Here is a 13576-nt window from a genome sequence, read left to right on the forward strand (position 1 = left end):
ATTGATGTTTTTCTTTATGTTGTTTTGTTCACGCTGGTATTCAAAGTGACTGACAGAACCTCACTGCCACATATTTATCATGACGCCAGTACATTATTGGTATTAATCATTATTAGTCATGCAATTGTCTTTTTTCCCCCCACTGTAATGCATGCAGCTGGAAAGCCATCCCTCCGCCTGTTTGACTTTATGGGTCTTACTGTTGTGGTGCAGCCCATCCGGGGACCCGCACTGATGGGGCAATGCCCAATGCTGCAAGCGACAAGCACCAGCCTAGCCCGGGCCACAGGCCTATAAAAGGCCATTTCACTCCGCTCCTTTTAGTTTTCTGTACAACAACTACACGTGTTGAGCTCTCGCCTGCAAGCCCGTCCCATTCCCTGCCTATCCATGCTGAAGGGAGGAGGAGGAGGAGGAGGAGGAGGCGTGTAGCCCTTTTGTTACCTGTATTACCTGGCTGTTGCAAGTTAGTAACGTGGACTGCGTCTAAGATGTCTCCAGAGAATAGAAGCAGCGAGCGACGCGCAGAAGCTTCGAACGAAACAGAATCCACAGGGTTGGCAGGGCGCAACTAGTTTTTTTTATTTTTTATCCCCCGCTCCCCCCGCCCTCCTACCTGCACGGCTCAGCAAATGGAAATAGTTAATTAGGCTCTGCCGTGAAAGTAAGGACGAATAGGAGGCACTTCCTCCGAGAACTCATTCACCTCTCGAGTCCGACCCTCTCCCTCTCTCTTTCTCTCTCTCGAGTTTCATTTTGGAGTTCAGGTCGCCACCAGCATCTCACCTGTCCCGCCGGACCATGGATTTCACACGGTCGAAGATTCCCAAGGCGCTTCAGCTCCACGTCGCGGGAAACCGGCGCTATACGTGCATTTGGAAGGGTTAGGGAAGCCGCCAATGTGAAAACGGAGAGCGTGACCACTTTATGTTCCAGTGCATGGCCTCCGGGGAAAGTGGCAACGATCATGCACAAACCCCTCCGAAAGCGGAGTCTCTACGTGTTTCTGTGTTTTGGCATCATCTACCTCAGACTCGGGTGAGTTTACCTGTGATTACACGTGTTTTCTTCCTGTGCGCTTAAACCTGCTTCTCAAATGCATCGCGACACCGTCGGCTGCCCTCTGACCTCACACTGTGGCATGATGTGAAAAAAAAATCCGTTTTCAGCAGGTGTATTAAAAAAACAGTGATATCTTAACAGCGTGCAGACGAGGAGGAATGCGTCATGCGTAAAAGTGCCAGATCACGCCAACGGACGATACGATTTACACGCGTTCGTCGTGAGAGATGTGTTTAGTTCACCTCATGAGACTCCTGCTCTGTTGTCGCACAAGATCATTTTTTTTTTGGCCGCTGTCATTGCTCCAGATCCAGCTCACCCCGCATACCTTCATTAATAGCGGCAGACTGAGTTGTATTTCCACATTCCATTGGCCAGACGGGAGTTTTTACCTGTTTTGCAATACCTCACCTAGATGCGTAAATACAGAAGGAGTCCTATCCTTTCCTGCTGTGCTCTGCTGCGCCTACCGCAGAGCCTCTCAAGCATGATCACACTGTATTAGGAATCCCAGGGAGACATCGCATTAGAATCAAGACGATTCTAATGCATTTCTCTTACAAAATGCTGAATAGTGAGATAAAAACGCTTCTTATTTTGATGCTGAGCTCCCTGAAACGTATAATTAAACAGTCTGTATTCAACTTTGAATGTGTTTCGAGGCCTAAAGTTACACGGCAACAATGCATAGATGATGGGGCGGAGGGAAAACCCACCAAAGCTACATAATGTTATTTTTTCATTTTCTTCTACACTTTATGGGACACTATTGCTTTATTGTTTAACTGTGCATATACAACCAATTGCATATACATATACATTATAAAATGAAATAAACGTTCACATATGATAGAGTCCATAACTTTAAGAAACTTTACAGATTTAATTTGGAGATACCTGCAGCCACAGCAAGAAAAGAGAAAAAAAAAGTGTCAGCCCTCCCGGTGAGAAGCTCATGTGGAGTGAGGCGTGAAATGACCACGGATGCTCATATCACATGACAGTAGCTCCGACATGGGGAGGGTGGTCCATCCCCGTGTTTAGCTCATTCCTTCCATCCTTTACTCCGCATGGCTAAATCTTTCATGGTACCCTCTTCATTTACGATGACTGGAGCCTGCAGGTGTTGAGTGAGAGACGTGATGCTCAGGCGATAAAAGCCCTCCACTCAACTGATCACCCCAGGTATTTTATTTTTCTCCTCTCAGGCAACCGGCGTGCTTTTTTTTCCACACACATCCACCTTCAGCATTCCTGCAGTTGTAGGAGATTTTTATTCAATATTACAGCATGGGCCATAACATTTATATTTTAATATTATAGGGTGACGGCCATCAAATACGATCAGACAGGCAGACAGAACAGACGTATTATAGACGCCTATAGGGATATTACAGTGCTACCACAGGAAATAATAAGGTCCCTGAAATTCAGATCTGACCACCGCAAATATGCTTTATTTTATGTTTCTAAGGAAATGTTATAGGAAAAGTTGTTACAAGACGACATAACACTGTATTGGTCCCAAAAATGTTATAACAACGTTATAGGAATATCTAACATATGGCCATGTCTTTTCAGCAGGATAATAACGCACTATGCTCACTCTCACATAGACACACAAACAAACATATCATGAGAATCATATCTCTCCTATTATAAGGAGTGTATTGAGTCAACGTGACACCAACCTGTTGATTCAAGTGTGCTGATTTTTTTTTTTTTTTTTTTTTTTTGCACATGGAGCTGCGATGATGGTGTGAGGCGTTTGTTTATTTTTGGCTGGACGGTGAGGAGGGGTGGCGGTTGTGGCGGTGAAGGGGGGGGGGGGGGGGCTGATGAATGAAACCTCCTGCACGTCCAACGGGGATCGGATCAGTGTTACCCTTTTGTCCCGCTGTGGCAAAGTGGGCGGATAGCAGTGTCTCTCCCTGCCCAATGGCAGGCACGACTCTCATGAGAGTGGAGAGAGGCACTTTTCTGCCATGCAAAATCCCTAAAACCATCATCATTCCGGCTCGGCAACCCACAGTACTGTGTAACAGCCTCCGCCGCTGAGAGATGACAGAGCCAATCTCAGCGCACACACGGCCCTGGGAGCTTGGAGCTGCGTAGAGACACCGCACCAAAGACAAGGAGACGCACGGCACCACTTTTTTTTTTTTTTTTTTTTTTTTTGGGTTTTGTGCGAAAAAGGACTTAAACCGGGAATTAAGGGAGTTTTTTTTCATCCTGTCCGCGTCTTCTCACCCAGTCCGAACGTGGCCATTTGCTCAATGTCATCATGATCATCTTCTCGTCGCGCAGTGTACTGCTGTCAGTCTATTACCCACAGATCTTCCTCATCCTGACGAGTGGCAGCTACCTGTAAGTTTGAGCCAATTAACTGGGGTCCTTAATTAACTTGTGAGAGTGCGCGCGCTCATCCTCAGCAACACAAAGACGCACGGGTTTTGGTTTTGCTCCCATGCAGGCTTCCTACCGGACAACGGGGCTATAATTCCCTTTATTTGGGATCATTAAACGCATCTTAGATGGAAACCTTTAATTCTCCGCTTGCTCGCAACTGAGATTCATTTTTAAATTGTGTATATTGTGTCATCGGACCGTTACGGCGTGACTTAAGCAGTGAATGCGATTTAATTCTTGGATATATTTTTCACACACACTCCTAATGTAATGCGAGCGTTAACAGAGGATCCTCATCAGTGGAAAACATCGCCGGGGCAAATGTTCCACGTGGGAATAAACTAATTAGGTGAAAACCTGAACGCGCTAATGTGCGTCTACAGGCGGATGAGCGTGTCTCGTGAGTGAGCAGCGGTGGTCTGTATCTCGCTGTCGTCCTATAAATATTTTACAAGATCAGAACACATTTGAGTCGCTACTTGGGTTCGGTTTGGCCACGGAGTGGCAGATATGTTCAAGACAATCGGATGCTGACATTCTGTCTCTTTTCCCCGCGAGTTGAACACGATAGGGGCACTTTTTACGCACGACGCGAGCACCGTTAACCTGCGAGAGCGCGTGAAAGATGATACGTGTGCATGACCTCATCTCGTGTTAATTCTCGGTATTTTTGACGTTATTGCGTGAAGCCGCATACTTAGAATATCTGCCTGCAGCGTGCACGCGACTGACACTACAATGCGCTGAATTCAAGGAAAATGACTCTCGCAGGAGAACACTGGCTTCCTGAAAGCGTCCAAAAATAATGACTCACCCATGCTCCGTCGCTCCTTTCCTCTGCTGCCCGGAGACCCCAAACCTGACGCTAGAATAGATGTGGTTTGGGGCTTTCTGTTAAGAATGGGATAGCTTAGTATAGAACTACATACCATTGTTTGCTTGGATTATTTAAGTATGTTTTCTGTTCAGCTAACCACAGAATATACGTTTGCAGGAGTAACATTTCTATTTCTATGGATTCAAAATAATGCTCCTCAAAGATAGTGGCTCATGTTTTGGCTGCACAATTTGTGGAGCTGTGGGTGACAAATGAGCCATCAGCAAAAGGATCTCATCATGTAACTATAGCATTTGGGCTATTGCACATCTGACACTCCAATATTGAGGACTTTCACACTGACTGTTCCAATGGCAATAATGGTATCATTTCTCATTCTGTTGTGTTAATATCACACTGGCCTAAGCAGGCATAGTTAAACAGATCCAAATTTGTAATGAATTAAACACCTTGAGTGCACCGATCGTCTTATCTGTAAATGAGCCACAAAAGAGGAAAATCCCATTCAGCACTAACATAATAAAGAAGAGCATCTATTCACTTGAGTTAGTTAAGTTGTGTGATTTTGTGAGAGTGCATTCCTCAGCAGAGGATGCATGCCCGGGAGCTTAATAGTGTGTCAGTTAGGTTCAAAGTGTTCCATGTGATGGAGTAGGTGGCTGTGAGCTCGCTGTATGCCATGACGTAGACTACAGTTTCTCTTAAGGCCAAACTACCATGTGATGGGATTTGTAAGCCCCCTCACCACTCACACTGGGACCGCTTTGGTACTTTTCCCTTCAATCAGGTTTTTCCAAAAGAAATGAATTTATTGTCAGGTCAAACTGGCAGAGGCATCGGTTTCTCCGATGTTTCATGTTGAACGTTTAGTGTGATGTGTTTTCCTGTTCGTTAATGTCACACATCCTGCGATTAACATAACAGAGAGTAGCTCATATTTGATTAAAAAAATCTTTAGGGGTTGAATCTCTTGTCAAACCATCCAATTGTGAATGAGCATAATATTGTCTCTAAATTTCAGAGGTTTTCTTAAAATTTTGGATAGGCAATTTACAGTATCTGTGCAAGGCTTGCCACCTGTTGTTCAGGAATTCAGAAAAAGAAACCACTTCATCTCTTTATCAGAGCATGTTTTGCATCAGTCTATACATTGGATCATCACTGTATGAATGAAATCATACTTTGGAGTTGCTGTTGTTGCCTTATCTGATGTTAGATCTGTGACCGTGGGTGAGCCGTCCCCAAGCCGCTGGCGTACACACAGTATACACTGAGCAAACAGAATCGCGTTTGTGCACTTTGATGATTTCAGGGATTTAAAAGCTTAGCTCTGGAATTCTCTGTTTGGTGTTGTCTGATGGGTCGGGCTGCCCGTGGTAGACTGTGATTCTGCGAATAAGCAGGTGAATGACGTGAGAAAAAAAGCCAAGAGGTGAAGTCGTTAGGAGCTCCGTCTGCCAGACTGGAAACTCTCAGCGTGCCGTTGTGTTTGCTGTTAAAGTGGTGCACTGAAACATCAGGGATGTAAGAGATCCAAATGTATTTTACGGCCTTTGGATTTACATAAACAAACCGGTTCCATTCACCCGTAACATTCATTATGCAAGACGGCAGATTTCTCCACTTGCACATCGCTGGTCTTAATGGGCCTGAGCTTTTTGATTTGCACAGACTACGTGTCACCGTTGCCATGAACAACCACGTATACAGCCGAGGGTCACGGAGGGTCAGAGGGGTTCAAGCCTGTTTAACAGCAGAGGGAGCGAAAGCAGCAAACAGACCCGAGGGTTTACTGCGGACACTGAATGCACCTGATGGATTTCTGGTTTTCTTTCTTTGTCATTTTAGATTTTCATTTTATATTTGGGAAGTGACAGCCTTCGTTTGAGAGTGTAGCGATGCTCACATTCTGTAGAGAAAATGAGTAATGCTGTTTGTCCAATTAATATGTTGCTTGTGGTTCTCTCTCTCTCTCTCTTTTTGTTTTTTTTTTAGGAATACATAGCTTAGTATGTTTACTGTAACTGAAGAAAGGTTTTGCGGTGACTTTTAGAGCAGAGCACAATTTATACGCTGTCGTGCGTTCCCCTGACTGCACCGAGAGGACCAAGAGAATGTCCTCCGTCTGGTATTACTCGTCTGGTGGATGTTAGCATTTACTTTTACATATACGTGTTTCGAAAATTGAGATTGATCTTTTAACTGTCTTTGTGGAGCAACTCAAGCAACCAGAGGGAAAAGTGGGGCGATTTGCAATCAACGATCGTATCTTTGTTCTTAGTCAGAGGGTCTCCGACCAAGATCACTGCGAGCAAATCCACAGAAGCCATTGTGTCTGTTCTCAGTGACTCTCAACCCCGTTCTCCCTCGTTCACTTCCCTCGCCGTCGCCGCTTTCCACTGACACACAACTCGCCTGCGTTCGTTTGCCCCGTCTTGTGGTGAAGCCTTCAGAGGTCGACGTCATACTTCAAAGCTGCCGTTTGCCTCCGTGCTCGTTTATGGCTGCCCGTCCCCTGACATGTTTGAAAAGTATGTATCTACATGGTTTCGGGGGCTGTAAACAGAGTTGTGCAGATAGTCAGAGCTTTGTTTGGTTGTAATCTGTTTTGGTTTCCTCAGCGGTTTGCAAAGCCATCTTTAACACATGTCTTGGTATTCTCAAAGCGGGGGATGAGATATGACGACGTCTCCCCGAGGAGAACTGAGGAGGATGCAAGTCATTTGCTGCACAGCACATCAATACCCTGCAAACTGAGGCGAAGAGTGTTGAAAACCTCATATTTTTTCCATGCAAAACAGAATTTATCAGCATCACTTTATCCCCCGAATAACACGTCATCGCGCAAATCATAAAAAACAATATTTTGTGTGACATTTGGTGAAAAGTGGAACCCAGAATCTACATCGCAAGACACGGGGCAAGTGTATATACCGTATTTTTTTGTAAGAATCAAGTCTGGCAACTCTTCATGCCACTTTGTTACCTAACAATTAACACAAAAACCCAAAGTCATTACTCAAAGACCCACCATCCAAACCAATGTGGAATGGCGTTGTTAGTAGTCAAATAGGCAATGTGCTGTTCTCTCTCTGGACTGTTTAAGGTTCAGTTTCCCTGTATGTTTTTTATGTTTTATGTTGGATTACATGTTTAGGTTCATGATTGACCTCTAATCCACTAAATAACCATACTTTCATGTAGAACAGCTTTCACTTCAGTACAAAACGTGCATCAATCACTGGGTGAATTGAATCCTGTTCTGGACTGTCTCACATGAATTAGTCAGTCTGACCATCCTCTGGAAGTTCTAACTCAGTGTGTGTTTTGTCTGTGTGTCCAATCGTGTGTGTGTGTGTGTGTGTGTGTGTGTGTGTGTGTGTGTGCGCGTGTGGTGTATTTCTCTTACTTTGGCAGGGCCCTGTCCTCGGTGGTGGCTCTGGGTGCCAACATCATCTGCAACAAGATTCCCGGGCTGGCACCTCGCCAGCGGGCCATCTGCCAAAGCCGCCCGGACGCCATCATTGTTGTGGGCGAAGGCGCCCAGATGGGCATCAATGAGTGCCAGTACCAGTTCCGATACGGACGCTGGAACTGTTCGGCGCTGGGAGAAAGGACAGTCTTCGGTCAGGAGCTGCGAGTAGGTCAGTCTGGGTTCTATCACAAATGGGAAAGGTTTGTGTGTGTGTCTTCCTGTATGGCCGTCCTCGTGATAACCTTTACGAGCTGTAGCTCTTGGAGCGAGGGCCGTGATCTCTGCCAGTAATCACCTATTTCATTAGAAGTTAGTTAGAACCAGGTTTGCATTTAAGATTGTGTACATTCTAAAGTTATTTTTGAGTTATTTCTTTGATATAGAGTTGACTTCTTCACAGCTGAGTTCACCTGTTAGTTTCTGTCAGTTAATAAGGCTGTTTATTTTATTGTATCTTATTTGGGAATATTGCTCAAAATAAACTGAAATAGTTAATATCTTAAAATCAGATGCCACAGAATAGGTATCAATTATATATATATATAATATATATATATATATATATATATATATATATATATATATATATATATATATATATATATATATATATATACTGCTTCAAGGACATACTGGAACAAACTGACACCAGCATATATACATTTTATGAAACAGTGTCGTATGAAATGGAATGTGTGTAGCTTGGGAGTATATTATCAGTGATATTCACAGGTGTGCACACAGTGGATCATTACATAAATACACTGAACACTGAAAACACTTGACAAACACGGACTACAACTCGGATGTTGCGCAGAAGACATTTCATAGCTGCGTGTCATCACGGACCGTCATTTTTGTAATGATAATCAAGCCGATAATGATAACACAAGTGACTTTCCTCTTGAAGAGGGAGCACAAGTTACATAATGCACGTTCCAAGTGATCCTATTGTCTCAGTTGTGAGAAACAGACAAAAGGAGTATCGAAAAACGTGGTACCAGCCCCCCGACCCTCTCGGCCACATGAAATATGGCTCTTCACAAGCCAAACCCGAGCTGCACACATCACACAGTCGAAACTCAAAGCAGCTACACACAGTCTCTTTGACTCACTATTGTATAACCATGCGCATTGGCATCGCTCAAGAGGACTTCATATATTCCAGCCCATCTTAGTTATTCCTCTTTTCAATTGACAATGTTGTATTTCTCCAGCGCGCTCTGGTTTCTGTTGATGTAGGTTCTGCAACGAGACTGTTGGTTCACGGCATGCCGACCGTCGCTGGCCATGCCAAAGTTATGGAAAAGCTACCGAAAAGGCACTGGAGGCCTAATGGGGAAAACGTATGGTTGAAAAATGATATCGCAAATAAGGAGACAACTAATGGTGTTATTGCAGAGGGCGCTTGTCAAGCCGAAATAGATGGATACATCTGGTGTTAATTAGGCTAAATTGGTTGTGTCCATGCCTGGCTGTGCACATACATGCAGGGGGAAAAAAAGACCTTAAGCAGACAAACATTTACATTTACGATGCTTTTGTTTGAGAGACTTGGCTCTCCGCAAACCTCTTTTGCATCGCTTTTGTTTTACAGGGACTTTTATATATTTCCTTTCATTTAGAAGATGCTTTGTTGCCATTACGTTGCGGTTGGGCTGTGCATTTAATCCAGTGGTTCTGTTAACAATCACTCCTCTTAAGGAGTAGCTGAATTAGCTCCAGCTCCGTCTCCAAAAAGCATTTCTTTCCTTTTGTTGTGAATGTGGCGCTTTCTTTGTGTAATGGAGCTCAATTTTGTTTTCCTCAACACTCAACATCCTCTTTCTTGCTCCTTTTGGCCCGTTCTTTTATGCCCTTTTGAAGGGCGTAGAGATTTAGGAATTATATTAGCCACTGGCTCATCAGAAGCATCTGTGTGTCTCATGCACGTTTCATGCATTATACTGCTTAGCTAAAGTACTTTGTAGGATAACAATCTACACAATTTTAATTCATATAGTTCTTGTTCTCTGGATTGTCAGCACTAATATTTGTGTATTTTCAGGCCATTCATCCTAAGGGGGCTTTTCCCTTTTCGTCATGTGAATTTCATGGCCGCCTTGTTTGGTTTCCAGAGTGGATCTGGTGTTCTGGTCAGTGATGACTACTGGGCCTGTCATGATTGTCCAATAATGATGGGACTTCTTGGCCTTCTCAATAAATTATTCCAAGGTTGACGTCTTCTTTTAGACCAAATGTTGCACTTGATTTCGCTCAGTTCAGTTCCCATGACAGATTTACAAAGGCATTATTGGTTCGGGTTTTTGTTTAGTAAAGAAAATAAGTGGACAAAATAAACGTGTCTGCTTTCCCCCCTTATTTATATTCTACAATAACATGCAGCAACTAGAAAGTGAACCTGTACAGATTGCTACAATTATTTTATGATTATTTGATAAATCGACACAACATCAAGGGAGAACATGATGACATCTGTGTGTCATTGGCACTCCGTGATCTCACTCAGAACTGTAGCTCTGAGCTTGATAGTTTGTAAAAACTGTCACAGGGATGCCACACTGGGGTTGTCCTTCTCCTTCGAGTGAATAGAATAATTCCTCTACTCCACAGGGGCAAAAGGGTGAAAATGTCGCATCATTTGTGCCTCTTGACAGTGTTGGCATATTACGGGGAACGCCCGGCTGTACTGAGGCGCACACAGCAGCTCTTTGTCTGTCCGGTCAGTAAACTCGTCTAAACAGAAGCTTGTGAACTGGCTTTGTGATCGGGATGTGGGTTCATGGCTTTCTAAGGTAACACTGAAGACCTCCAAAGTACTAACACACACACATGCACACAAAAAAAATCCTATTGTTTTTTAAATGTGTTTTTGATAAAACTCAGTTCAGAGGAGAAGAACAATATCACTCACTAGCTGGAACGTTAGCTGCACCGAAAATAATGTTGTTGGGCATTGCGTCATTCTGGAGACATGGAATATAATAAATCTCTTCTCAGCTTATTTTCAGTCCACACAGGTATGTTCATGTTACCTGAGGAGTGAGTAATGAGACGTGTTGTTTCATATTGCACAGATAAAACAGTTGAAATAGATTGAGTGATACACTTGAGGACATGGCAGCCTATTTGGAGGGATACCAGAGCTCTTGATCACTGATGATTTATGTTGTAGCCTTCAGTACTATTGTATTATAAAAATTAATAATTATGAAAATATATTGATTTTGGGAGCACATTACGGATAGTATGCGAACAAATCATTAAAGTGTAATCATTGTCACAATCTTTTTTCCATTTTATTGGAAGAGGAACATAGCACTTGAAATGCTCAGCACGTCATGAAAAACCCACTTCTTCAGTGTTTGTGCACATCCATGTGGGTATCGGGAGTGCCTAGAACTAACTTTGCAAAGGTGTGCCACATTTTTCCCACAAGCCAATTAGAGCAGACAGCCGCTAAAACACAGCGTTCCAGACAGTCAGAATGTCTTTAAGTGTTTTTTGAAAACTAAAGCATGTCAACATGTTCTAGTAGAAACTAGGGCTGTTCGATTAATCGATTTTAAATCGTAATCGCGATTATGTATTTAGAACGATGTTAAAACGTGAAACTCGTAAAATCGATTTTTCACACACCTCTACCTCCTTCATGGGTTACATTATTATTTAGCATGCAAAGACCCAGTTTAGTTTAATTAGAAAATATCTTGTTTTATTTAATTGGAAATATAACTTACTGTATGTTTGCAAGTGCTGATTTGCTTTTATATTTTTTCAAACTTTATTTATTTTACAAAAAGAGTTTTGCACTTTATTCATTCATTTTTTGTTTAATAAGAGCAAATTGCATTTAAAGCCCAATGGGGGAAATGTTCAATAAAAAAGCAGCATATTTGAAATAATTTCTTTGCCTTTTGTCATTTCACAAAATAATCGTAATCGTAATCGAAAATCGGATTTTGAGAGAACAAAATCGAGATTTTATTTTTAGGCAAAATCGAACAGCCCTAGTAGAAACCCAGAGATATGAGACATATGTTGCACTATTAAAAGCAGCCTTGTGTAAGCTGTGCCCCCCCATCACCGCATTGCTCACCAGGGATGATAAGTGACGTGTGGCGGCTATTCCATTTTACTTTCTACAATGTCTATACTCTATCGGGACAGATTTTAACAGCAAAAAGCGTTGTCTCGTTATCTAGAGCGTGGAAGTGTCCACTTACCCATGGTTGTTTTTGTGTTAGTCAAATCACTACACCCAAAGCAGGGATGTAGCGATTGCGTTTTGCTTCCTGGACCATGAATCCTGTGTGAAATAGAACAATGATGTGAATGTTAGCTCTCGTGACCCTACTTCAGATGTATCATCCTGCAGAAAGATACAGAGTTTTTATGCCGACTTCCGTAAATGGTGGCAGTATTAGCCTTAGTTCCACTCATTCACAGTTTTGATGTTTGACGATTAGCTTGGGGATACATCATTGTCAGAGTTTAACTCTGTGGCCGCCCTCCCTATACTTTAACTGAGTGGTAATACAGGCGTGTGGTTGGCTATTGCATCTCAAGGCAGTAGGACGAAGCTCTCCACTGCTGTGGGGGGGGGGGGGGGGGGGGGGGCTGCTGGTTGGGATCTGACAGTGCTCGTTCAGTTTAGCAGTGTCCCACTAGGTCATCGTGGGAGACCACAGAAGCCACAGCTACTGCAGAACTCCACTGCCAAAAGTGGGCGATTAAGCGTTTTCTCTCAACACCTTATTGTCAAACTGCCATCGGGCTCGCACACGACATTCCCAGTTTTGATGCTTTCCAGTGTTTGTTGCTCACGGGTGAAAACGCGACACTGTTTTCGGACCCTGTCTGCGTGTGTTGTAGCATGGCATATGAAATCATGGAATACACCCCTTCGGGCAGAATGTTCCAATCCTTTCTACGAATCTGCAAATTCCCACATCATCATAATCAAGTGCAGGGGAAAAGCTATTCCCGTTCTGCTCCCATTTAAGTTTTTCATTCAAATCCCCCAAATTATGAACACTAAACCTTTCCCCCCGCTCTGTGATCCAGTCTTAGTTTTGGACTGGAGGGAGGAGATGTCGGCATTTTTTCAAGAACTAAAGATCAGCCGACCACAACTCTAATGCATTCTCTCTGTGCTGCTTGCTCTTGGAGGCAAGTCTTTCTGTTCTGGAGCTTCTCCATGGTATTACATTCGCTTTCCAAGACAGCGCACATTAATAGTTGGGTTATTGGGCATTACGGAGCCCGAGATATCTTCATTCAGCAGAGGTGATTCAGTTTCAAAGACTGGTCATTCAATATGTATTTCACTTTTCTACTGCAAATAGAAACTGTGTATTCAGCTCAGTAGATGGCTCCTGCTGGCACCTTCCCCGATGCCTGACACACTGCTGAACACAAGACTTGAGGGTAGATGGACTGATGGAAAAATTAAAGCATCCCCATTCTTGTTGCAGCTCTAGCCCTCACCAGTTCTCTCTGTTTTGAAAAGCGCGTTTGCTCCCTTATTATGCTCCAACTGACAAATTGGAGAACAACACCATAAACTTGCAGTGAGATTTGAAACTGGCAATTTAAGTGCGTCTCTGTTTCCTCTGCAAAAGCAGATTTAGCAGTCCGCTCCATGTGCCCTGCAATGGTGTTGGCACGAGCTGGTGCTTTCAGTCTGTAAAAAATGTGGAATGAATTATCCTGTGCTAACAGAAATGGGTGTTATTGAGTGGCTTGTTGCAGTCTATTAAGAAGTAATAATGAAATTAGAGACAAATCCA

General features: G+C 43.4%; 1 protein-coding gene across 3 annotated transcripts in view; it reads left to right on the forward strand.

Annotated features, from left to right (window-relative positions):
• The first annotated feature begins 364 nt into the window (after positions 1-364).
• The window catches only part of wnt7bb (wingless-type MMTV integration site family, member 7Bb), a 32195-nt gene continuing 18983 nt past the window's right edge, over positions 365-13576 (forward strand). For 2 of the 3 annotated variants that reach the window (XR_014597726.1, XM_084017464.1), the window contains exons 1-2: positions 2906-3429; positions 7727-7953. Coding sequence is in view for 2 of the 3 variants with exons in the window: in XM_084017464.1 (XP_083873590.1) it covers positions 3347-3429; positions 7727-7953 (310 nt within the window). In the remaining variant the exon portion in view is untranslated. Of the gene's footprint in view, positions 1039-2905; positions 3430-7726; positions 7954-13576 lie in introns of those variants that run through there. The other variant, XM_084017465.1, reaches the window with a different exon arrangement.

The sequence above is a fragment of the Eutrigla gurnardus genome (genome assembly GCF_963514095.1).
Source record: "Eutrigla gurnardus genome assembly, chromosome: 9".
NCBI classification, from domain to species: domain Eukaryota; kingdom Metazoa; phylum Chordata; class Actinopteri; order Perciformes; family Triglidae; genus Eutrigla; species Eutrigla gurnardus.